A 25,858-nucleotide genomic window follows, 5' to 3' on the forward strand; every position below is an offset into this window, starting at 1 on the left:
GGACTGTTATCTGCAGGCGCAGAAAGGAGGAGATAAATGGACGACTCACTTCCTCCAGGTGGACAGTGAACGTTTGCGATTGGCTACCTCATCTCCTCTAATCGACCCCGGCATGAAGGCACGGAACGGTGATCAGATCATGGATGACTAAAGAAAAGTTGTTCTTACACAAACAAAGCATTTTGCCTTACGTTGGGTTTTTTATTTATTATTTGCAATATGTGGAATAACTCAAGGTTTTGCTCAGGACTAAAAGGGCTGTTTTGCTCTTTTCTCTCTTTAACAATGTTTATTAACAGTTATATACAGAATCATGTAAAACCATAGACACAGACACATATGCGCACAGATACCAAATGCTATAATACAAAAGGTTTTTTTTTCCCACCCTAAATATTACATTCATATGGGACAGGGATCTCAAAGATCTGGGCAAAAAGCATATTGCAGCCCACCGGATAATATTTTGCGGTTTGCCTTTTGAGATCTAATGATATTATGTATTTTGCGATGGGTAATAAAATAAAATAAAACATTTGGAATCAAACGAATGAATGAATTGAAGTATACAATGTGGGTAACACATGAATTATTTTACTAGGAATACATAAAAAATACAAATAATAAAAACCCAGATTATTTAAAAAAATCAAAAGGAATTAAGCCTTTCATACATACATTGTTTTTGTTAGCTCTTACAGGGCATCCTTTAAAAACTTCAGTTGACAGTGCTCGTGAATTAATTGAAGCACTTTTTTTCAGGTAAAAAAAAAATATATAAAAAAATGTATTTTAAAGAAAACTCAAATTAGATAATAAATGAATATGAAAAAAAATCCAAACCAATACATTAAAAACAGGAATTGTGGCCCTGAATACTTTACTCCAGGAATTATTTTTATTTTATTTGATTTTTTTAATGATTGGTTGACCTCAAATGTATATCTTAACACGTTTCCTATTGATGCTACCAACTCCTGTAATAAAAACAGCTATTGCTGTTAAACCGTTCTTTGACTAATCTAACAACCCCTTGCTTATCTTGAACTATGCTGCCTGAATTATTCCGGCAAGTGATTAACTCAGGATTTGAATGTTGAATGAAAGATAACCATACATCTGGAGGCTCATTGTCACCTTATGGCAAGGGTTTCAAACTCGGGTTGGCTGCATTAATGTCAACTTGATTTCATGTGGCCTGGACCATTTTAGATATAAAATATTAAAAAAAAATCTGATTAAAAGAACTGTATCAAAAGCCCTAAATATTATTATTTTTTGATAGATAAAAACAAAATTATAGTTGAGCTTTTTTTTCTTATTTAGGAAAAAAAGTATTTTAATCATTTTCTTTTTCATTTAAAAAAGAAACCAAATATATTTTTAAATTATGTTTAATAATAAAGTGGAAAAGAAAATATTTATTTTTGGATTTAAAAAAAATCCTTTTTGAACTAAAAACACAAAAAGAAAAAAATGATTTAAAAATGTCATTATTGATTTAAAAAGGGGAAATTCAGGAAATATTATATATAGTATATCAATTTGTTTCTAAAACAGAAAGTCGGCACTCATGATTAACTTGCGCGGGCCCCACAAAATGATGCGAGGGGCCAGATTTGGCTCCCGGGCCGCCATTTTGACACCTGCCCTGTGATGACCATATACTGCAGCTTTCCCAATATGAATCCTGTTGACCACGACTGATAACGTCTCTGTCCATTGCGTTATCACATCACGTTTCATTTTTGTGGGTGGTATTAACAAGGCCAGCTAAATGCTTATCATCTGATGAATAGGTTCAGCTATCAAATTGGATTTTCGATTTTGTGATGCGACTTGAAAACAGCCAACTTTCCCGACAGTGGTAATTTAGATAAAGAGGACACCGAGAGCAAACACAGCGGTGAGAAGCCTTGAAGACATGAAAGAAAAAAAACGCACGGCCAATATTTGGACTGAGACAATAATTAGAACCGATCGATCCGAGCCAGCTTCACGTGGCGTCAGACTCCGGCCCAAAAAAACCGATTGATAAGGTCTCAATAGGGAGAGCGGCTGTGACAGCTGGCGCCATGAACAACCTTCAAAAGCTTCTCATTTATGTTGCCGTATCTTTTCGTCGTCTGAATGAGTTGACGACACACACAAAAAAGACAAAAACAGTTCATGGGGCGCCGATTGCCGACTGCGTTATGTTGCAAAGACGGCAATAATTTTTCAAATTTAGCGTCACATATTGTTAAATATTCATTCATCTTCCTTAACGCATATCCTCGTAAGGGTTGCGGGAGCCTAGTATACACCCTAGACTGGTCGACAGACAGCTGCAGGGGGCAGAGAGAGACTGACGACCATCCGCACCGGGAATCTACCGCGTGGCTGCCAACACCGAAGTCAGGTGAGTGAACCACTAGGCCAAGGGTGACAAACAAGTTATAGTCTTCCCTCGATTATCGCTGCTTCACTTATTTGTGAATTCACTTCTTCGCAATTAAATAATAATAATTATTATTTTTAAAAAAAGCAGCCCACCGGGTGAGTGGTTAGCGTGTCGGCCTCACAGCTCTGGGGTCCTGGGTTCAAATCCAGGTCGGTCCAACTGTCTGGAGTTTGCATGTTCTCCCCGGGCCTGCGTGGGTTATCTCTGGGTACTCCGGTTTCCTCCCACATTACAAAAAGATGCATGGTATGCTGATTGGACACTCTAAATTGCCCCTAGGTATGGGCGTGAGTGTGCATGGTTGTTCGTCTCCTTGTGCCCTGCGATCGGCTAGCCACCGATTCAGGGTGTCCCCCGCCTCTGGCCTAGAGTCTGCTGGGATAGGCTCCAGCACCCCCCGCGACCCTACTGAGGATAAAGCGGTTCAGAAAATGAATGGATTTTTAAAAAAATCTTCATAAAAATGTGAAAATTCACACTGAAACTCACAATTTGGCGATCCCTTACGTAAGAAGCAGAATAAAAAAATAATCCAATCTGTCGGATTAAATTGTAAATAATAATATTTGTTTTTTATGGGCCTTGAGAAATGTGAGTGTTTTAAGAGAGAACAAAAATAAGAGAAACATGAAACAACACAAAGAGCCACATTCATTCATTCTCATTCATTCGTTTTCTGAACCGATTTATCCTCATTAGGGTTGCGGGGGGTGTTGGAGCCTATCCCAACTAATTCCGGGCCAGAGGCGGGGGACACAAAATCTTTTTTTTGCATATCTACAATATTTAGTAACATCAATATTAATTTGTAAATAATGTGTTAAATTTGGGTGGCCCGGTGATGCGAGTGGTTAGCGTGTCGGCCTCGCAGCTCTGGGGTCCTGGGTTCAAATCCAGGTCATGTCCACCTGTGTGGAGTTTGCATGTGCCCCGCACTCAGCTGGGATCGACTCCAGCACCCCCCGCAACCCTAATGAGAATAAAGCGGTTAGGAAAATGCGAGATGAGACGTGCTAAATTTTAAATTTAAATGTTAAATCTAATTTGTAAATATGAATGGTAAATCTCATCTCATTTTCTGAACCGGTTTATTCTCATTAGGGTCGCGGGGGTGCTGGAGCCTACGCGGGGCACAAGGAGACGGACAACCATGCACACTCACGCATACCTAGGGGCAATTTAGTGTCCAATCAGCCTACCATGAATGTTTTTGGAATGTGGGAGGAAACTGGAGTACCCAGAGGAAACCCACACAGGCCCAGGGAGAACATGCAAACTCCACACAGGTGGGATGTGACCTGGAATTGAACCCAGGAACCCAGAGCTGTGAGGCCGACACGGTAACCACTCGCACCAAAATATCAATCCTAAATCTAAATCGTAAATTTAAATGTTTAATCTAAACCCTGAAAACCATGCAAATTCATTCATTTGTTCTGTACCGCTCATCCTCACATGTTGCAGTGGGTGCTGGAGTCTAACCCAGCCAAGTGTGCGCACCAGGCGGGGAACACCCTGAATTAGTGGCCAGCCACTGTTTTAATTAGAAGCATTATAACAAAAATTAAAAAGTTATTAAAATAACTTATGAATAACCTTATAAATAACCTTCACCTTGTATATGAGATCATACTATATTATCATATTACTATTTTCTTTTCTTTATTTGTCTGGTCCAAATACTCTGGTAGATTATAATTTGATAGTGATGAGGTGATCATTTTTGGGCCAAAGTACAAAAGGTCAAAAAATCACGCTCAGCTTGGCTCAATGTCACTGATAGCGACAAATCAAGCTAGAAATGTTGGCGTATATTTATTGACTCGGGAACTTCGACATCCATCTAAAGTTCATCACTAGATCTGCTTATTCATCCATTCATTTTCTGGACCGCCAGATAACTACAGCTACCATGCAGGGGACACCCTGAATCGGTGGTACCCGGACATTTCGTCGACGAACACTTCGTCCCCGGACGTTTCGTCGAATGGACGCTTCGTCGCAGGACAGTTAGTCGGCCGGACACTTCGGCGACGGACAATTCGTCGCCGGACACTTCGTCGCCAGATAGTTCGCCTAACCTTAATCACTAACCTTAAACACTATTAAAGAAAACAAAGGAAATTCCCATATTCTTTATTAAAGAAAAGAAAACAGCAAAAACTCGCTCGACAACACAAACACTACGCACAAAACACGGTCTTTTTAATAAAATTATTTTATTTATTGCCTTTTATTTTAAAAATGGAGCGCTCAACGTAGGAACCCCGTTTCGTGTGTAGTGTGTTTAGAGACGAGCCCATTTAGTACGCACACGCCCAAATGTTTTTGTGTTTGTGTTGTCGAGCGAGTTTTTGCTGTTTTATTTTCTTTAATAAAGAAAATGTGAATTTCCTTTGTCTTCTTTAATAGTGGCTAAGGTTAGGCGAACCGTCTGGCGACGAATTGTCCGTCGACGAAGTGTCCGGGGACGAAGTGTCCGGGGACGAAGTGTCCGTCAACGAAACATCCGGTCACGGAATCGGTGGCCAGCCAATCGCAAGGCACAGAGAGAGGGACAACCATTCATGCTCACACTCAAACCTAGGGGCAATTTAGTGTGTTCAAACAGCCTACCATGCATGTAGTACTCGGAGCAAACCCACGCAAGCCCGAGGAGAACATGCAAGCTCCACACAGTGAGGACCGACGTCGGATCAAACCTATGACCCCAGAACTGTAAGGCCAAAACACTAACCACTCTTCTGCCGGATCTGCCTATTACGACCTAAAACTATACTATATAATCAAAATTAAGTGGCTAAAAACTCTTGTTTACAAGTGTATTAATAACATACATTCCACATGTTTATAAAAAAAGTACTTATGCTTTTTCTTTTCTGTTCATTGGATCCTTGCACTTAAGGAATTCTCAGCCATATATAAATATTCAAATTCTGCATTCCTAAATAGTTTGGCTCTACTATGTGAGGGAGCCCTTACTTTCTTGATTAGATTGTAAATTATCTAAACTCAGATAGCATGTAGCTACTTGTCTAACAGTTAAATACGTATAGCATTATCATTCATCCTGTTTAAAGTTTCGCAGTGTGACTGAAATTCACTTTCTACATTAATAGGTACTATTTCTTTTATTTACCTGATCAAAAGTCAAGGATTATTATAACATGTCTTTTCAATAAAAATACAAAGCAATGAGAATATTGTAAACATAAAAAAACAAGAGTTTAACCGATTGCTGTTTATGAATGGAATCATTTTTTTTCGCTGAAGATTGCTTCTCATGGTCCAGCTTCTGGTGCTGCGACAGTGTTGGGACTGTGGTCTGATTCTGCACACGGATGCAGTGATTTAACGATGTGTTCCAGTGTCCATTGATCCTCGTATAAGGTGTGCTGCTCCAAGGTGAACTGACCCTGCTTGGTACGGATCAGCTGCTTGACATGAGCACAGGACGAGAGCGCTGCAAAAAAAAAGTTGGGTAATGTTGCCTGGGATACACTCCTCTGTTGCATCTGGGATTTTATTTTATTTTGTTATATAAACCAACCTTTTCCGAGGTCATCAACTAAGCTTCTCACGTAAAATCCACCACCGCATTCAATCTCTGCTTTGAAAAAGAAGTTAAAAGCATTCATTGGTTTCCAACGTTATCTTAAAATAATGACAGTATTTTACAGAGTATAGCTGCTATTAGCGGCTTATTCGTGGATTTTTCGGGGACAAACTTGCTTCATATCTTCACATGACCTTTTCATATCTTTTTGCCGTGCGGCCCAATACATCATGATGAAGTTGCCATTTTTCTTCAACGTCTCTAATAACCTATTTTGAGTCTTTTCATTTTGACAAGTTTCCTTGGGTATTTTATTCTCCAAATGTACCTTTGGCTAGCGATAGCTCCACCTGCTGTCATGACAAACATTAAATTAGTATAAGCAATAATTACAAACCCAATGTAAAGTATGGCAGCTTGAACTCTTGTAGGATCAGGTTGTGCACTATGACGGATCTTGCAGGTTTCGCTTCAACCTTCTGACCTTTCTTCAGAAGGACAGACAATCGTTGGCCATCCTTTTTCAATGCTGAGTAGCTAAACATATAAAGGCGATAAAATAATCAAATTATACATGACCTGCATTTTTTACCCCAGGAATTTGAGTTGATTAGAAAAATGTATATTCTACTAAGATTGTACAAACAGCAAACATCACAAGCCTCACAAATGCATGTCTGTTGGTGCCTCATATTACAAAGAATAAAACGTTTTTTTTTTCCGGCTATAGTGCCATTTAATAGTTCTTTTCTACTGTTATAATGAAACCTAAAAAAAAGATGCAAAAAGGAAGGTTATACAGTGCATTGTGAAAGTATTTGGCCCCCTTGAACTTTGCAACCTTTCACCACATTTCAGGCTTCAAACATATATCTAAAATTATTTTTTTGTTTCAATTGGGACACAATTGTGAAGTGGAACAAAAATTATTGGGTATTTTAAGCTTTTAACAAATAAAAACCTAAAAAGTGGGGCATGCACTATTATTCACCCCCTTGCATTCTAACCTTGTAGCGCCACCTCTTGCTGCAATTACAGCTGAAAGTGGCTTGAGGTATGTCTAACAGTTTTGTACATCGAGAGACTGAAATTCTTGCCCATTCTTCCTTGCAAAACAGCTCGAGCTCAGTGAGGTTGGATGGAGAGTGTTTGTCAATATCAGTCTTCAGCTATGGCCACAGATTCTCCATTGGATTCAGTTCTGGACATTGACATGGACATTCTAAAACCTGGATACATTTATTTGCGAACCATTCCATTATAGATTTGACTTATTGTTTTGGATCATTGTCCTGTAGGAAGATAAATCTCCATCCCAATCTCAGGTCTTTTGAAGACTTTGAAGGTTTTCCTCCAGAATGGTCCTGTATTTGGCTCCATTCATCTTCCCATCATTTTAACCATCTTCACTATCCCTGCTGAGGAAAATCAGGCCCAAACCACTTGGCTGCCAACACCATCTTTGACAGAGGGAATGGTGTGTTCAGGATGAGCTGTGCTTGTCTAAGGCCAAACATCGTTTTACATTGTGGCCAAATAGTTTGATTTTGATTTCATCTGACCAGCGCATCTTCTTCCACATTTGGTTTATACAACACTTTTTATGGATATCTTTGAGAAATGGATTTCTTCTTGCCACTCTTCCATAAAGGCCAGGTTTATGCAGAGTTCGACTGATTGTTGTCCTATGGACAGACTCTCCAGCCTCAGCTGTAGATCTCAGCAGTTCCTCCAGTGATCATCGGCCTGTTGGCTGCATCTCTGATCAGTCTTCTCCTTGTCCGAGGTGAAAGTTTAGAGTGCCTGCTGGGTCTTGGTAGAGTTGCAGTGGTGTGATACTCAATAATTTTAAAAAACTGACTGGGATACACTCGGTTCTGAGGCATGGAGAAACAGCAAGTTCCGACTTGAACGCTGCGGTGAAATACATTCACATCTTTGCCTCGGTTTAAATTTAGTGTAACGTAAGATTAAAACTTATTTTTAAGTGTGTGTATGGAAATCTAAGTTAATTTATGTTCAATTTAAAGTTTGTTATGTTACAAGCGCGTTGGCGTCCGTGAAATCTCTCGTCCGCCCAATCCGCGCGGTAAGTCTGTACTGAGTAATGTCACATTTTAGTATTGAAGAACATAACCACAAGATAGGTATTTGTTACTTTGAGATGCGAGTAAATCGACATACGAACTCGGTCCCGGAGAGTATTAAGCTTGTATCTCCAAGTATTACTATACTAATAATAGGGGTGATCTACTTTGTGGTTTTTCGATTATTGCGGCAATGTCTGGTCTACATTATCCGCGATATTCGAGGGATTACTGAATTTATTAAATGTTAGTTATAGGCACATGTAATGTATATGTATGCGAATGTAATGTATATCTAAATATCATCTATATATTATTTTTTAAATACTTTAAGTAATGTACTCACAGTGAAAATAGTTCGTCTCCGCTTAATTTAAATTTAAAAAAAAGGTTGGGAGGTTTGGTCCAAGTCTTTTTCGTCAGATTCGAGAGGCATTGGATCATTGATGAAATCTTCAGGAGGCGCCATGGGGGAAATTTTGCGAGAGGTTTTCGGCGCAGAAGGAAGATGTTGATGGGGAGTTGTGACCACTGTTTCTTTTTTGGAACAAAAATGCTTTTGTCAATGACGTGAAATTGTCAACACGATTGCCATATTCCATGGCTATGACCATGTTGACATCAAACTCTGGGACACTGCTTCAAACTGTGAGCCACATTGAAAGTTTCTCAAAGTACTAAGACCATGATTATTTTGGGGGAAATTAAACTTCCACTCAAATTGAATGCTTGTATTGTCATTCCTCAATCTCTCGCGCCGTCCAGCCGTCAATTACCCGTTCAGAGAGCTCTATTTTCGGAAGAGCGTAACGGCGTCAGCCCGCTGCTTGGACTTAAATGAAAACTCAACTTCTACTTTGCTCCTCCGCAGCATCCACCCATCTTCGCAGCCTAAAAGGCTTTGTTTTCGTATACTAAAGGCGACAGCGTGCACTGTAACGTGCCAAAAACCTGCCACAGAAGCTCCTGCTGCCTCGATGACGCCTCTTGAATCTGACAAAGCGTTATTGCCTTACTTGGAATAAAGCTCTCAATAACCTGTGCAGTAAATCTTAATTTTCATCATCTTCACTTTCCCTTCATCTCACTGCACAGGTCGCTCATCATCTTTTTGGGATTAAAATCAAGTGGAGAAGAACTATTGTCATTTTGAGTATGGTATGTAAAGGATTTACATATTTATTATATATTGATTCGATTTAAATATGAATACATTGCAGTATTTACATATGTATATTACTAACTTTTAAGATATACACTTCTTGATATTCTATAGACATGAAAACATGCATGTATGGTAGATAAATTAGGGGTGATCCTACTTCATTAATTAAGCATTTCAACACGGTAACAACTTACAGTGGTGGGACTTGCATGATATTCCCAACAAAACTTTTCAGCTTCTCTTCTAAATCAGAATGGGTGATGTGTTCTGTGAATGGAAACAACAAAAATGAAAATTTGTAGAACAGAAGAATTCGGTAGTACATTTTATATGGAATAGATGAACTATGATGCTTGCACTTACTGAAGTCTTTTTCCTCAGTAACACTGCCAGTTGCATCAAGAGTGTCTGTGGCTTTACCCAACTCTGCTACGGCAGTGTATTTCTGATGAAAAGGTTATACAGTCATACCTCGTCATACGACCGCTCATCATACAATATGCTCGTCATACAATATGCTCGTCATACGATGGAAATTTCGATCGAATTCGCCCGAAATATGATCAAAATTTCGTGATGCGACCAAGCCAGGCGGCCATGGCACTGTCTTTTTTGCATCTCTTTCGTGTATAACAATATCTACGAGCACCGAATGATTTATTCAGACGAGTTCCGACCAGGAAACGCACAACACGCATGCACGGGAAAAAAGAGGGCTTTCTGGGTAATGAAGTATACTCGTGCACACAACGCCGATAGACAATGGCACTCTTTCTCAGAATAAAACTTCATTAACCACAATCAATACGTGGGTAAGCTCAGCTATTGCATTTTCTGTTATTCTTTCTAAGGAAAGAAGGTCCCGCGATCGTTCTTTAAAGACTATTTTTCGTTGGCAAGTGGTCGTGCGTTATCCTATTGTGAGGACATTTGTGTGCATCATTTTCGGAATATTTTGAAGGAAATACAACAGCAAACAGTCCATCGATAGCGAACGTGAGGGTAGAGGCGTGGCAAACAACTAAACCGGCCAGAACGGAGGTAAAAAAAATATTAAAACAAAATTAGAATTCAGTTTTGTGTAGTTACATTAAAAGTATGTTTGAGTGTGTCTGTATATATTAATCCAAGTTAATTTAAGTTTGTTTGTTCCGCTTACGGGTGCGTTGTCGTGGAAAAAAAATGTTTTTATGTAAAGTAAACCGGAAGCTGTTTGGTTTTCCGGGCTTCAACTTTTGTTGTCAGTGTGAGCTGAAAACGGCTCTTCTCATAATGTTAGGGGGTTGAAGTAATATTGGGAGGAAAAAAAGTCATAATATTACAAGATTTAAGTCATTTTCCTGTTTTTACGGTACGTGGACCGGAAGTTGTTTGGTTTGAGGGGCACTAACTTTTGGCGACGTAAAGTCTCCATGCACATTACTTTTTGTGTAATATTGGGAGAAAAAGTCAAAAATTAAAATAAGGTTAAAAAACATTGCATTAATTATTTTAATATCATTCTGTTCGGGGTCTGCGGACATCAACTTTGGTGAAGATAGATCGGTGTGAAAAAAATAGAATTTGGAATAATTTGGGGGGGGATTATTTAATTCCTGTTAATAAAACTTTGATGAGAACGACTTCATAATGTTAATATAGGCGACAGTTTTAAATTAGAAGATTTTCGGCTAGTGGTGTGCCTTGAGATTTCAATGCAAAAAGTGTGCTGCAACTAAAAAAAGGTTGGGAAACACTGCTCTATGGCCTGAGCCTATTTTGTCTGATTTTGCATGTCTTTGATATTTTGTTTATATTTTAAAAAACATGTTTACAATTGCTTGGTTTGTGCCTCTTTTTTAAGGACAATGTACATTACAATGTCCAAACTATTTTTTCTTCACTCTGACCAAATATGTCAACATTTTGGCCACAAAGAAAAAAAAATCTAAGTCTGTTCATCAAAAATTGCAATATTTATGTCCTAATGACAACCAAACATGCTTGTCGACATGTTTTGAAAGCTTGATATTTATTCAACTAGTAAATATGAACATTCAACAGATAAAAATGGCACTGAATAGCTCAAACATTGTAATTTATCATCTCAGGTGAGGCCAGACAGTTGTATTTGGGTCAGATTTTTACAAGATCAATAATTCATAACATATTTAGACTGTAGCTCACCTTGGAACCCGCCAACATTGTGCTGAGCATTTTTGTGCCATTTCCAACACCAACAACTAAAAAAAGAACAGAGAATGAAGCTAAGATTTCAAAGAGACCCCCAAAACATTAAAATATTGATGATTAATGTTGGATGGAAGTTGCTCGAATAAAGATGTTTTCCTGAGCCTGCAAGCTAGCAACCAACCTGTCAGCGGTAATCGCACGTTCTTGTGTTGAAAGGTTGCTGGCGTAATTAGAATGCTTGGTGGAAAAGTGACGACTGATGTTGTATTCTTTTAAAACAGCAACAGTTTCTAGTAGAAGAGTAGTAATTGGAAATGACGCTCTCAAGTCAGTGCGCCTATGTTCCAACTGGTGTTGAAATGCAGTCATTACAATTCAAAATGACAAGAATGCAATCATTTACATCAAACCTTAAATCTGTACCAATCTTCCGCGGGCCGGATTAAAAAGCACAACGGGTTGGATCTGGCCCGCGGGGCGCAGTTTGCCCACCTCTGCATTAACACCTTTGCCTCGGTTATCGCACAAAAAGGTTTAAGTTTAGTGTAACGAAAGATTAAAACGTATTTTTAAGTGTGTGTATAGTAATCTAAGTTCATTTCATTTAAATTTAAAGGTTATTATGTTACAAGTGCATAGCCGTCAAGTCTCTCTTGTCCACGTTAAGACGCTACCGTCTGTCTGTACTGAATAGTGTCACATTTTAGTATTGAAGATGGTAACCACTAGATAGGTATTTGTTACTTTGCGAGTAGGTGGTGAATTAGAACAAATAAAAATGTTTTTTTTGAAGTAATATCCTGTTTTGGTGTTTTTTCAGAGGGTGGGAGCGGATTAATTTGAATTTTGTTATTTTAACTGCGAAAATTTGATTTGAGATCCGAGTAAATTGACATGCGAGCTCGGTCCCAGAACTCATTAAGCTCGTATCTCAAGGTATTACTATACCTAAAACTCCACTGGCAGCACTATCGAGCGTTCCTCCATGGCCCATCTTCAGACTTTGTTTCTTCCTTTTCCTCGGGTTCGGATTCTGCACACCGGCTTCTGCAGGGAAAACAGCTCGTCAATCAGCGTACATATCAATTATGTACCAAAGACATTCATTTTTTCTACGTTACCCTTGAGTAAGGTTTCTTTAAGTTTATTCAAAACATCCGCAGACGTTGGTCCTTGCTTTTTGTGAATTGCAAACAGTCCATTCAAAGATTGCAATTTAGAAAGAGAACTAGTGAGCGGTGCAGTTGCGTGAGTTCCAGCCATGCTTTTTTAAATATTCGCTTCACATTATTGTCACAACAAAATTGTGACCGGGCACGTTCGCGACTTTTCTCCACAGCGCATGCGCGCAAAAAGCGTCACTTCCTCTCGAGCAATGACGGCAATTTCAACATTAGAAATATATTTTTCTCAACCAGTAGGGTAAGTAAACAAAACATAAAAAGGAAAATTTAAGACTTTATATACTAATGAATAATTCTAAGTTAGGTCATGATTGGTTCAGCACATAAGCATTGTGTGACATCTCTTGAGCCCCGTTGGAAAGGGTCGTTCTTCTTCGTTGGTTTAAACCACTATTTTGGTCATCTATCATTGAATGAGCACTATCTGCCTGTCGCTAAATTGAATGCAGGATTAAATAAAGCTAGACGAAAGGGTTTCACCCACATTCTTATTTTTTAAAAGGTATTTTGAGTGGTTTTACAAGACAACAGAAAGCGCTGTATTCGGAAGATGAGAAATCTTATCTGACTACATTGACCATGATGCATTACCCCCCAGCACACTTCCTGGTTACTCACTGCTGTTCAAATTCCGGTCAAGTCGCAGAATTCTTTCATGGTTTTAAATATGAAATATATAAGTTGCAATTTTTAGGAACGTCTAAAATGTGTTCCTCTTTATTTCAAGCCCTACTTCGACAATTTGCCAAGTCTTACGTCCGAAGAATGGAACTTGATGCACTTTTAGCCTCCCGCCGAGCTGATGGTTTGTTTTTACTCTTGACCATTGGTCAAAAATGGTGAATTGCTACAAAAAGGTCCATTTTGTATAATTATCCACGCCTGCATCGTAAGTACGTGTGATTTGTGCATTATTCTATAATTATCAATATTACAAAGTTTTCATTTTTTTAGTATTACTGTACATGAAGAAGCGGATGCAGTGCGAAAAAATACGGCTGCGGAATGGAGGAGTTTAGGCACACTTACTTATGCCTGTGTAAGGAAAGAGGTGTGGAGCCCCAAAAGAGTGTCTTGGACAAACTGCAAGATTGCCGCTCTTCCCGTCTGGATCTGAGTGGTCTGAGTCTGTCCTCAGATACCTGTGTGCTACTTGGCTGCGCTTTTCAGAAAGACACTTTCTTTATAGAGCTGTCTCTCAGTGACTGCATGCTTGGGGATGAAGGTGAGTGTGCGTGTCGGTGTGTTTGGGGGTGTTAAACAGGGTTTGAAATTTGTAGTCTGTGTACCAATGTTTTGAAAATTAATTAAATTTAGGCAAATCTATTGATTAGAATAAGATATTTTTGTTTACGGAAGTTAAAATGAATTATATTCACAAAGAAAAAAAGAACTAACTATATTGTAGTTTCACAAAACTAACTAAAATATTTTGACACGGTTCCCAGGCGGCCCGCTGGGTGAGTGGTTAGCACCTCAGCCTCACAGCTCTGGGGTCTTGGGTTGAAATCCAGGTCGGTCCACCTGTGTGGAGTTTGCATGTTCTCCGTGGGTTTTCTCTGGGTACTCTGGTTTCCTCCCACATTCCAAAAAACATGCATGGTAGGCGGATTGGACACTAAATTGACCCTAGGTATGAGTGTGAGCATGAATCGTTGTCTGTTTCCTCGATCGGCTGGCCACTAATTCAGGGTGTCCCCCACCTCTGGTCCGAAGTCGGCTGGGATAGGGTCCAGCAACCCCCGCAACCCTAGTGAGAATAAAGCGGTTCAGAAAATGAGATGAGATGAGAAATGGTTCCCGTGGGTTATTAATTAAGTATTGAATTAAAATCAATCTAATTAAGTTCTTAAATTTACTAATAACCATTGTAGGTTTTACTTTGGACAGTAAATTTAATGTCAATGGGAAAAGACTACAAAGCACACTAAAATGCACTCACCCCGTAAAAGTGATTTGAAACAGGATACGTGACAGCTGGAGCCAGCTGTCCAGAAATCAATTTCACAAAGACCTCTTATCACGATAAGTGATGCTTAAGCCACGTTGCACTGTTGTTGACAGTAAAACTTCTTGGCTAGCGATTGAATTAAGCACGTATACCGATTATGTAGTTCACACCGGTCATTTTTAAAATGTGTTGAATTTGGCCATCTAGAAAGGGAACACATTACAATTGAAATTTCTCAAAATTTGGTCTTGTATAGACTACCAACAATTCACCCAAAGCAAAGTAAAAAGTGAGACGAAAAAATAAAAATCTTATACATAAAAAATACCGCAATTACTTGCATATACGCCGCCCCCTCAAAATTGTTGAATTTTACAATTTCTCCCGTATAACTGCCCCAAGATTCACAATTTTCACCTCCATATTCATGGCTTTTATAGGGAGTACAAATGTGTTACTTTGATGGGAAACTCTTAAGAAAAAATCATCACTCGTGGTATTTCTGAGATACTGTATGAATCAAAAGCACATTATTAGGGTCAATATCATAAGGAAGATAATATGCCTGTCTTTGTAAGTGCAAAATATCAAATTATTCAATTTGAAAAAAGAAAGAAGTACAGACGCTCCCCTACTTACGAACGCAATTGGTTCCGAGCGATTGTTCATGAGTTGAATTTGTTTGTAAGTTGATTCAGTGCTATATTTTGTATTATAATTTATGTTTAAGGCCGATATAAGTATATTGAAGGTTTATACAAGTGCATTTGTATGTTTAAGGCTTGTATAAGTAACACGCATTGGTTTGTACTGAAAAAAAACATTTAATAAAATGGAGAGAATATGTACAGTACTGTAGAGAGAGAGATTTATGTATTAGAAACTGGCCAAAAGAAGCGACCTAATGACGATTGCACAGTTTTCTTCTTTTTTTGATCATAAATGATGAGGTAGCACTGTATGGCATCATTCAATTGATTTGCAAACTTTGTGCAACGTTCAATATTTGGGTCCTGCTGCTCGATCTTTCTGTTTATAAATGGTACTGAATGTGCAACGCTCACCACTCTCACGCGCATCAAGCTTCGTTATTATTGCCACTCGTTTCAAATGAAATGGCTTGCCTCTTCCTTGCAACTCCCTCAATAGAAGCCTTTAGCTTTTTACCAACCATATTCAATATTGGATGCATGAGATATTTAATGATACAAATGAAAAAGGTTCTTTGCACACTGGAGATACATTCACGCACTTCCGCATTGCAACGAAGAAGAAGGTAGATGCTGGGTGAGCTGAGCTCTCACAGCGCCAGGCGTCGGTATTAGCGGCGGAAAGAAGTACTACTCCGAAAAAGGGGCGAAATACAAAATTGGACTTGCGAACATTTTTGGACTTAAACGCAATTTGCAGACATGTTCGTATGTACCGTTGTTCGTAAGTTGAATGTTCGTAAGTAGGGGAGCGTCTGTATCTTCATGAGAACCTAATGCTTTTTAATGACAGAAATTACAATTTTCTTACCAGAAGTTTAAGATGTTGTGGCGGCAAAATTGCTTCTAATGTCGAAATATCTTGATTTTTTTTAATGGTTCATATTACTGCAATAGTTGTCACTTTCAACAACAAATTAAAAGAAAAGAAAATCGAAACAGAATTTTGTTTGAATTCATTATCACAAATGTACAATCGTTTCCTTTAAAAAGGGAAGTAACGTAAGCACAACCAGGAAGTGTGTCTGTAGCGGTATAGTGTTCACTAAGTCTCTGGGTGCAATAATAGCATGAGATACCCATTACGCAGGAGCCTATCCCAGTCGACTTCGGGCCAGAGGCGGGGGACACCCTGAACCGGTGGCCAGCCGACCGCAGGGTACGAGGGGACAGACAACCATTCACTCCCACTCGCATACCTAGGGGCAATTTAGAGTGTCCAATCAGCCTACCATGCATGTTTTTGGAATGTGGGTGGAAGCTGAAGTACCCGGATAAAACCCATGCAGGCCCGGGGAGAAAATATAAACTCCACGCAGGTGGACTGACCTGAGGCCGACGTGTTTACCAATCAAGCCGGACCACCGCATGTTGTGTAATGTTCTTTAATTTTTTTTTCTTTTTAAATCCTCCACTCAACAAATAACTCAATGGGGGTGGAGAGAGTCCAAACTTAATAAAACTAAGAAAATATATACAGTGGTACCTCGAGATACGAGCTTAATCCGTTCCGGGACTGAGCTCGTATGACAAGTTACTCGTAACTCGAGGTAAAGTTTCCCATTGAAATGAATGGGAAACAAATTAATTCGTTCCAACTCTCTGAAAAAAACACCAGAAACAGGATATTGGATTGAAAAAAAAAGTTTTATTTCTTATAATTCGCCATATATTGACAAAGTAATAAATAACGAGTGGTTTAATAGAAATAAAGTGTTTAATCTAACTAAAATTGGCCGGATTTCGCCGAGGGGAGAGGGGCTTCGGTTTTTTTTTTCCTCCACACAACGCACTCGTAAACAGAACAAACACTCCACCCTCACGTTCGCTATCGATGGGCTGTTTGCTGTCGTACTATTCCCTTCAAAATATTCCGAAAATGATGCACACAAATGTCCTCACAATCGGAGAACGCACGACCACTTGCCAACGAGCAGCAAGCAGTCTTATCAGCGATCGCACCGCTGCTCATGGGAGCTTCCGAGGCGCTGGCTAGCGGCTCATTTTAGCTTGTAGCATCTGTGTTCGCATCCCCTCGAACGGCGACTATGATAGAGTTGCTACCGGGGATGCTGTTGCGAGCCAGTGCCCCCGATGTTCTTATGAGCAGCCAACGAGCAGAGTCTTTTATCAGCGATCGCCCCGCTGCTCATGGGAGCTTCAGGGGCGCTGGCTAGCGGCTCCTTTTAGCTTGTAGCATCTGTGTTCGCATCCCCTCGAACGGCGCCTATGATAGAGTTGCTACCGGGGATACTTTTGCGAGCACGAGTATACTTCATTACCCAGAAAGCCCTCTTTTCACCGCGCATGCGCGTTGTGCGTTTCCTGGTCTGAATAGCTCATCCGGTGCTCGTAAATATTGTTATACACGAAAGATATGCCAAAAAAAATGCCATGGCAACCTGGCTTGGTCGCATCACGAAACTTTGACCGCATCACGGGCGAATTATTCGATCGAAATTTCCCCCGTAAGACGAGCATTCCGTATGACGAACGGTCGTATGACGAGGTACCACTGTATGATGGAAAATCCAAAACCTATGATCTTGGCATAACTACATTCTGCCTGCCTGACAATTCGCCTGCTTGAGGAACACAAGGGACTTAAGATGGAAATTAGCCTTTGGCTACAATCTTACATATTTACATATATATGCTCTGTTGACGCCAACATCTAGCGGGTGGAGTTCTTTTGTAAATCCAGCCTGAATGACGGCGAGCACTAAATTAGAGTGCTCACCGTCATTCCGCGTGGATTGACAAAAGAATTATATATCCCAACATGCACCACGCACTACTTCTACGGGGGAAATGGAGTCGGGGGCTGCTTTCCGTACTTGCGGCTCAAAAATGATCCATATATAAGGCGCACCGCATTATAAGGCGCACGGTCAGCTTTTGAAATAATTGAAGGCTTTTAGGTGCGACTTATAGTGCAGAAAATACGGTATATAAAAATGTATTTGTGCCTCTTCTTTTGTGTTGACTGTTAGGTGCCAAAGCTCTCCTGAGTGGTCTTTTTTACAATACATCCCTAAAAGTTTTGGATATAAAGGTAACCCTTCATGAATTACACTGTTTTGATGTTATGATAGTGATAGTTTTGTTGTGTACATTATTTTTAACAGGGAAATAACCTGAAAGCAGCAGGAGCTGAGATTTTGGGAAAGGTGCTGGCACGAAACAAGACTTTGATTCGGTAAGAACGCCATCTATTATGCATTGTTGTATATGGTGTGTATCTCACAAAAGTGAGTACATACATCACTCTCATTTGTGCAAATTGAAGAAATGAAACTTTGATTCAGTGTAGTCACTTTAGAGCTTGGATAATAGAAATGTACTAAGTGTCATTTCTTCAGTGTTGTCACATGAAAAGATATAATTTAAAAAAATGCAGAAATGAGCGGGGTGCACTCACATTTGTGTGATCCTTTAAATATGCCTGTATAGCTATAGCACAACAAAAACATTGATTGATTAACTGGCCCACTCAACATTTTGCATGCAGGTTAGTGCTAGACTGGAATGCACTTGGAGTGTGGGATGAAGCCTTTACTGTCTTTTGTGACGGCCTGAGCTCGAATGGTGTGCTGACCCATCTTGACCTGCGGAATAATCAGATCAACCATCATGGAATGTTGGCATTTGCGCAGACACTTAAACATAACAGCAACCTGAAAGTACTTGGTAAATCACACACAAATCTTATTATTGTATCGTCAGTGGTACGTCTACTTACAAATGCATAAGAATTTTTCAGGATGCGAAATCTTTTGGTTTGCAAATTACTGTACCAATATGCAAAAACAAGATCCAAGTTACTAAATCTCTCAAACGCAAATACCTCTCCTATATTGGTCATTTTATTTTCAAATTGTTGCAGTTGCGTTACGTTCTGCTTGACAATCCCCCTATGTTCCGCTAGCCTTCCATTGTCTGTGTCAAAACAACAAACCTCTTTTGACGGCTGTTCACTGTCACGCCGTTTTTTATTTGTCAGCCATGAAAGAAAAGCAGAACATTAAAAAATAAATAAATAAGAAAGAGACATATGGTTGACTGATATTACAAGCAGAAGGCAACATTTAAAGCGATGACTGCTTGGCATGGTATATCTGTAATTTCAAAAGAGAGGCCATCGCTGAACAACGAGATTAAGTGACAGTTACTCCTTTCGATAGAGGAGGAAGAAATTGCAGGAGATGCAGTGACAAGAGTCGATTATTTCTGAAAAAGCAGCGTCGAAGGGAAACAAACATAAAAAGCAGTGTTGATTAATAAAATGGGGGAAAAAATTCAATGCGAAAAAACAAAACAAAACATTAATGAAAAAGATAAATTCGATTTAATGCTAAAATATTTTGAAATCATCATTTAAAATTCTTAATGTGTGTGTTTATGTGCATGTGTTCGTGTTATTTGTCTGTTGCTTAAGTTAGCTTCCTCCTTATACTTCCACACCTGCATTGTTTTATTTCAAAATCAAAGCTACTCGCGTCTGGCCAATCCAAGCACGTTTAACTAGGTTTAGATGGCAGCGCCCTCGGTAAGATGGCTGTGCCCCAAGCGAGCAGGAAGAGTTTTTTCACGTTTTATGCAAGATACGTAGGTTTTTTTCTTGAATTTCATTCAGACGTCAAAATAAATTTTGGTTAGCGTTTTGTCTTTTTATCTTTTCTCTATTTTGAGATAAATGACCATATCATCCACATTTGCTTGCCTCATGACGTCACAGCGCCGTTGCGTGATGACGTAACGACGCCATTTTGTCGTGACGTCATGGTGTGACGGCACCATCAACTTGCATTTTTTTTTTGCATGTCGTGTTTTTATACGGAGACGGACAACCATTCACTCTCACACATACCGAGGGGCATTTTAGAGTGTCCAATCAGCCTACCATGCATGTTTTTGGAATGTGGGAGGAAACCGGAGTACCCGGAGAAAACCCACTTGGGCCTGGGGAGAACATGCAAACTCCACACAGGTGGACCAACCTGGATTTGGACCCAGGACCCCAGACCTGTGAGGCTGACGTGCTTATCACTCAAGCTGCCTGAATAAACCATTTAGTATACAGAAATACTTGCCACACAAAAGAAAAAAAACATTCAAATGAGCATGTTGCCAGTACAAATTGTCCTTTTGGACAGTTTATTTTTTTAGACATCCCCCTATTACAAATCATTTCTCGATAATGTACCTGATGACAATTTACAGAATTTTGAAAAAGTAAATTTACTGCTAACATTTTTTTTAATTCTAACTGTTGACAGATCTGAGATGGAACAATATTGGTCTCCTTGGTGGCAGGTCTCTCCTTGAAGCTCTGCAGATGAACCAAAGTGTCGAGCAACTGGACCTGGCAGGGAACAATATACCCAGTGACACTCTCAAAGCTCTTGGTATTTCTGCATGTGTTTGATTTGTCTTTTTGACACCCCAGGGACTTTTTGTTGTACTTGGCACATTTCCCATAATTTATTTACTGCCATCAACAGTAGAGCTGCAACTATCAATTAGTATTTGCCTCATTGACTAATCTCATCTCATTTTCTAAACCGCTTTATCCTCACTAGGGTCACGGGGGGTACTGGAGCCTATCCCAGCTGACTTCGGGCCAGAGGCGGGGGACACCCTGAATTGGTGGCCAGCCGATCACAGGGCACAAGAAGACGAACAACCATTCGCACTCGTACCTAGGGGTAATTTAGAGTGTCCAATCAACCTGGCATGCAGTCTTTGGAATGTGGGAGGAAACCGGAGTACCCGGAGAAAACCCACATAGGAGAGCATGCAGGTGGACCAACCTGAATTTGAACCCAGCTCCCCCACTGTGAGGCCGACGCGCTAACCACTCAGTCGCCGCTGGGCCGCCGCTCTCATTGACTAATCGGACGATAAATTCAACGATTGATTGGATAAAGGACACATTTTTAAAATTACCTTCACAATTTGAATATATTAATATCAATAATACTAGACATGTTAATTTGTTTTTGGCCTGTTTTAAGTAAAAATGAAGCCAAAATGAAAGTCTATTTTCCAAAAATAATAGTTTATTACAACTGTCCTGTTTTAGGTACATAAAACATGTTCAAGTGTTTAGTTAAATGATCCGAGTGTTAAACAAAACAATCTCAGAACAAATTTAGGCAAAATCATGTTAATTCAAATTTAAAATGGTGCTACTTGTTGACATATTTATCTGTAAGTAAAGCGCTGATTTAAATTGTCAATTACTCTTATACAGTTATTAAACAGAAATGTACCAGTTTTCTTTAAACCAAGAATATAGCACCAACAATAAAAAATAACTAAACTTAATGAAAAAAGTGCATTATGTGGAACACTGATCTTCACATCATCAGCTTTACACATTACAACTAATTAACTTTCTTGCTACTAAATGAGGTCATCAGGTGTCATTAGGCTACATGATGACAAATTCAAAGTATATTCAAATAGACGAAAATCAACATCACCACATTTTATTACAATTAGCTGCATACTGCCACCCACTGTACAAGGATGTACCATCCATTTCTCCACCTTGATTTCTGGCATTGGCTTGAGTAATTTGAGTACACCTGCAAATAGTTGCTGATAATAATTGAAAATCAAATTTGTTGTCAACAAATATAATTGTCCATTTTTATCGATTGGTAATTGCCGCCTTAATCAACAGTGATGGATGTCCAGTGCTTGTCCATTGAGAGAAACTAATCCTCATTGATTGAAAGAACAACTTTTTACTTTTGTATAAGTGATTGATATAGAAAAAAATGGTCGCAAACACAGTTGTCCCGGTCACATATGTTTGCATTTTAGTTCAAGTCCAAGTCATATGATTATGAGGAGTTGCCAAAACCAATTATCAATCCAATACCATCACTCTTGCATGATGCTGTTTTACCATTAGTTTCCTGCTTGTGGCTAACAACATTCTCCTGTACCAGCTCTGTTTACTTCTGCTTTCGCTTTTACTGCACAGTTGTGATTTTGCGTGGTTCAAAGCAGAAGTTATTTTAGTTTCCTTTGAAAATATCCTTGTACATTTGGATTCTTTTGGTGCTTTGCAACCCTTGGTATTTGAGAAATAAATACTAAAGTCAATAATTAATACATCTTCAAAACAACTATTTCACCCAATTCCAATCCTCTTCCAATTATGGGATCGAATGGGGGACATCCTTAATTTCAAGTGAATTTAGTCTCAAATTAATCAAAATTGCTTAGAATATGATTTGTTTGGCAATGAAAATCAAGATTAAATATTCCGTATGCATTTTAAAGGGAATTAGCAACGCTTCCATTCCAAATTATGTTAGTGATTTTCAAATGCAGGAGTAGAATAAAATCATGAATACAGTGATAAACATTATTTCATGTATCCAGTAGATGGCAATATCGGTTTTACAATGGCCCGAATGCATCGCTTCCTCTTCATTTTTTAATTAACGCATTAAACTTTTTTCACAAATAAAAAACTGTAAAGTGGGGCGTGCATTATTATTCAGGCCCTTTACTTTCAGTGCAGAAAACTCATTCCAGAAGTTCAGTGAGGATCTCTGAATGATCCAATGTTGACTGATGATAATAAATAGAATCCACCTCTGTATAATACAGTGATACCTTGAGATATGATCTTAATGCGTTCCGGGACCAAGCTCGTATGTCAATTTACTTGTATCTTAAATAAATTTTTCCCATAGAAAATAACTAAGTACAAATAAATCCATTCCCACCCCCGAAAAAACACCCAAAACAGGATATTACAATGGAAAAACATCTTTTTATTTGTTCTAATTCACCACCTACTCACAAAGTAACAAATACCTATCGAGTGGTTATGATCTTCAATACTAAAATCTGACATTACTCAGTACAGACTTATTGCGGAGTGCGCGGAGAGAGAGAGAGAGAAAGGACAGGAGACTTGAGGGACAATAACGCGCTCGTAACATAACATAAACTTTAAATTTAACTTAAACTAAGTTAGATTACTATTCACACACTTTAAAATAGAATTTGATCCTACGTTACACTAAATTAAAATCTTCTTGTGCTATAACCGAGGCAAAGATGTTAATGTATTCCACCACGTATTTTGATTCGGAACTTGCCGCTTCTCCATGCCTCAGAACCGAGTGTATCCCAGTTAATTTTTTTAAATTATCGAACCAGCCACGACTCAATTTGAAGGGTGGTGTCTTTTTCAGATGCTTTCAAGTCCATGTCGATTCTGCTGGCGTTTTTCGCAGATTAGCGACTCGGTCACGCTAGCTACAGTAAAAAAAAAATGCAACCTGTTCGGCCCGGTGCTCGCAGATATCTTAATGTGAGGGAAATGCGGCGAGAAAGACGACGATGCTGTTCTCATAAGCAACCTCTCGCATACTCGGTCACTCGGACGGCTGCATTGGGAACCATCTCGTATGCTCGTATCTCAAATTTGTCTTGTATGTCGAGGCAAAAATTTGCTCGGGATTTTCCTCGTATTTCAAATTTCTCATGTTGGGACACTCGTATGTCAAGGTATTTCTGTATCTTGATTTGAAAATGTGCCCCCAAATCAAAATGCACTGTCATGCACTGTGCAAAAGAGCATTTCAAGTGGTCTCGATAATGATAATAGTAGTAACTGATGTTTATATTGTCTACCACCTTCAGAGCATGTTATTGGCCGCAACACAGATCGACAGTCCAACATGAGGGAAAGCCACAGCAGATCACAGGTCCTCAGGAAGGAGATACAGAACCTGAAGCAAGAGAAGGGACGTCAGGTAGCTGAGGCACTAAATATGGATTTTTAAGGTGTTACTCACAAACCAAATCTTGCTTTTTTGATCAACACAGCTGGCTCGCTGGCCGCTCCACCTGACATCTTTAATGTGGAAACGGCTAAACAACCGGTGACAAGCTGATAAATCATAGACACTTTAATATACATAACAATAACATTCTTCAACTCTGCACCGACTAATTGTGGATAGCATGTAGATGGCCATTAGAGAATTCCGCACACACCTATTATTTAAATTCCCTCTGATTTACCCCAAACACAATTGGGCTTTTCTTTTTCTTTTTAGCAAAAGCCTGAAGGTTTTGTGCTCACATTAACTGCAAATTTTGCTTTCACCACCATGCTTCAACTGTATGAATTGGTTCCATAAATTTGGGGCATTTTTTTCCCTTCCACCTCTTTATACTAATGCACTCAACAAGTGGATTGCATCTATCTCTTCAAAAACTACATAGTTGAGATTTTTACATTTCTCTGTCGTAGGACTTGAATCCTCACACCCCAAGTCCTACAGTCAGTTTTTTAGCTTCTTCAGGATTGTGTATATTGTATGTATTTATTCTATTTAAATGATGAATTCATTATATCGCTCTTACAATTTTTCAGTTCCAAAACTTGATGGTGACCATTGACAGGCAAAGAGAGGAAATGGGACAGTCAAAGAGGTGAGAACACATACAGGCACAGTTTGCCTTATAAAACACATTGTGTACCATATTTTCCACACTATAAGGCACACCAGAATGTAAGGCGAACCTTCAATGAATGACCCATCTTAAAATTAGTTTCATTTATACACCGCACCAGATTATAACACGTAGTAATAGTAGTGATGGTGGTGCTAGTGGTAGCAGGGAATTGTAATATAAATCCACTAGATGAATTTGTAACAGTAGTAGTATTGTGGTTTGAACTATAGATCCACTAGATAGAGCTGTAGGTACACAGTCGATTGGTCGCCGGTCTTTTGGTCGCCCGGAAGGTTATTGATAATTACCATTTAAATCGTAGCTCAAATTCCCTAAATACAAACTGCAAATTACTATTTAGTCATACTTAATGCCCTAGTAATTATTAGGCTAAAGAAAAGCTCCAAATTTCCCGGACTTTTATTGATTTTTGTTGGAGAACTTGTTAAGACCCTGACTGACGTAGCTTCTTAAAGGGACAACGCATGTACATACAAACTCATACACTCACACGTCGGCTCAGTGAAACTGCTCATGGCCATTGTTGGCTTTTATTGATGCGTAGACCGTGTTGTTTTACCTTGTTTTGTCGCCGGTCTTTTAGTCGTCGGTCTTTTGGTCGCCCGTTGTCGCGGTCGGGGCGACCAAAAGACCGGCGACCAAAAGACCGGCGACCAAAAGACCGGCGACCAAAAGACCGGCGACCAAAAGACCGGCGACCAAAAGACCGGCGACCAAAAGACCGGCGACCAAAAGACGGCGACCAAAAGACCGGCGACCAATCGACCGCGCACGGAGCTGTAATAGTAGTAGTAGGGGATTGTGTTATACTTCCACTAGATGTACAGTGCCGTGAAAAAGTATTTGCCCCCTTCCTGATTTCTGTGTTCTTTGCATATTTATCACGCACACAGGTTTCAGACAATCAAATGAATTTTCGTATGACACGAAGACAACCGAAGGAAAGAGAAAATGCAGCTTCTAAACGATGATTTTGTTTACCAAGGCAGAAAGAAATACAAACTTGTCTGGCCCTATGTGAAAAAGTAATTGCCCCTTTGTTAAATCATAAAATAACTGTCACTAATCACA

General features: G+C 39.3%; 2 protein-coding genes across 4 annotated transcripts in view; one reads left to right on the plus strand and one right to left on the minus strand.

Annotated features, from left to right (window-relative positions):
• Positions 1–5,559: 5,559 nt before the first annotated feature.
• On the minus strand, positions 5,560–12,790 carry trub1 (TruB pseudouridine (psi) synthase family member 1). Its single transcript, XM_077625452.1, has 8 exons — positions 12,545–12,790; positions 12,372–12,470; positions 11,418–11,473; positions 9,615–9,696; positions 9,446–9,518; positions 6,397–6,536; positions 5,994–6,050; positions 5,560–5,906 (listed from the first exon to the last, which is right to left on the minus strand). Exons 1-8 carry the CDS (start codon positions 12,684–12,686, stop codon positions 5,725–5,727), a joined length of 831 nt encoding a protein of 276 aa, XP_077481578.1. The 5' UTR covers positions 12,687–12,790; the 3' UTR covers positions 5,560–5,724.
• Positions 12,786–25,858, plus strand: part of lrrc45 (leucine rich repeat containing 45) — a 29,968-nt gene continuing 16,895 nt past the window's right edge. The window contains exons 1-9 of one of the 3 annotated variants that reach the window (XM_077625450.1): positions 12,786–12,845; positions 13,335–13,496; positions 13,562–13,832; positions 18,262–18,323; positions 18,397–18,467; positions 18,780–18,958; positions 20,548–20,676; positions 23,945–24,057; positions 24,684–24,742. In XM_077625450.1, coding sequence (XP_077481576.1) covers positions 13,613–13,832; positions 18,262–18,323; positions 18,397–18,467; positions 18,780–18,958; positions 20,548–20,676; positions 23,945–24,057; positions 24,684–24,742 — 833 coding nt within the window. In that variant the 5' untranslated portion in view covers positions 12,786–12,845; positions 13,335–13,496; positions 13,562–13,612. Of the gene's footprint in view, positions 12,846–13,182; positions 13,501–13,561; positions 13,833–18,261; positions 18,324–18,396; positions 18,468–18,779; positions 18,959–20,547; positions 20,677–23,944; positions 24,058–24,683; positions 24,743–25,858 lie in introns of those variants that run through there. The other 2 variants (XM_077625451.1, XM_077625449.1) reach the window with 2 other exon arrangements.

Source organism: Stigmatopora argus, chromosome 18 (genome assembly GCF_051989625.1).
Source record: "Stigmatopora argus isolate UIUO_Sarg chromosome 18, RoL_Sarg_1.0, whole genome shotgun sequence".
Lineage (NCBI taxonomy): Eukaryota > Metazoa > Chordata > Actinopteri > Syngnathiformes > Syngnathidae > Stigmatopora > Stigmatopora argus.

What these genes read in the sequence shown, in the direction of transcription:
- trub1 (XM_077625452.1), bottom strand. Translation starts at nt 12,686, where the DNA reads ATGGCTGGAACTCACGCAACTGCACCGCTCACTAGTTCTCTTTCTAAA. An exon ending in TAAAGAAACCTTACTCAAGG is followed by an intron (nt 12,471 to 12,544) that starts GTAACGTAGAAA and finishes TTTTCCCTGCAG; the next exon opens with AAGCCGGTGTGCAGAATCCG. An exon ending in GCTGCCATACTTTACATTGG is followed by an intron (nt 6,051 to 6,396) that starts GTTTGTAATTAT and finishes TTTTCAAAGCAG; the next exon opens with AGATTGAATGCGGTGGTGGA.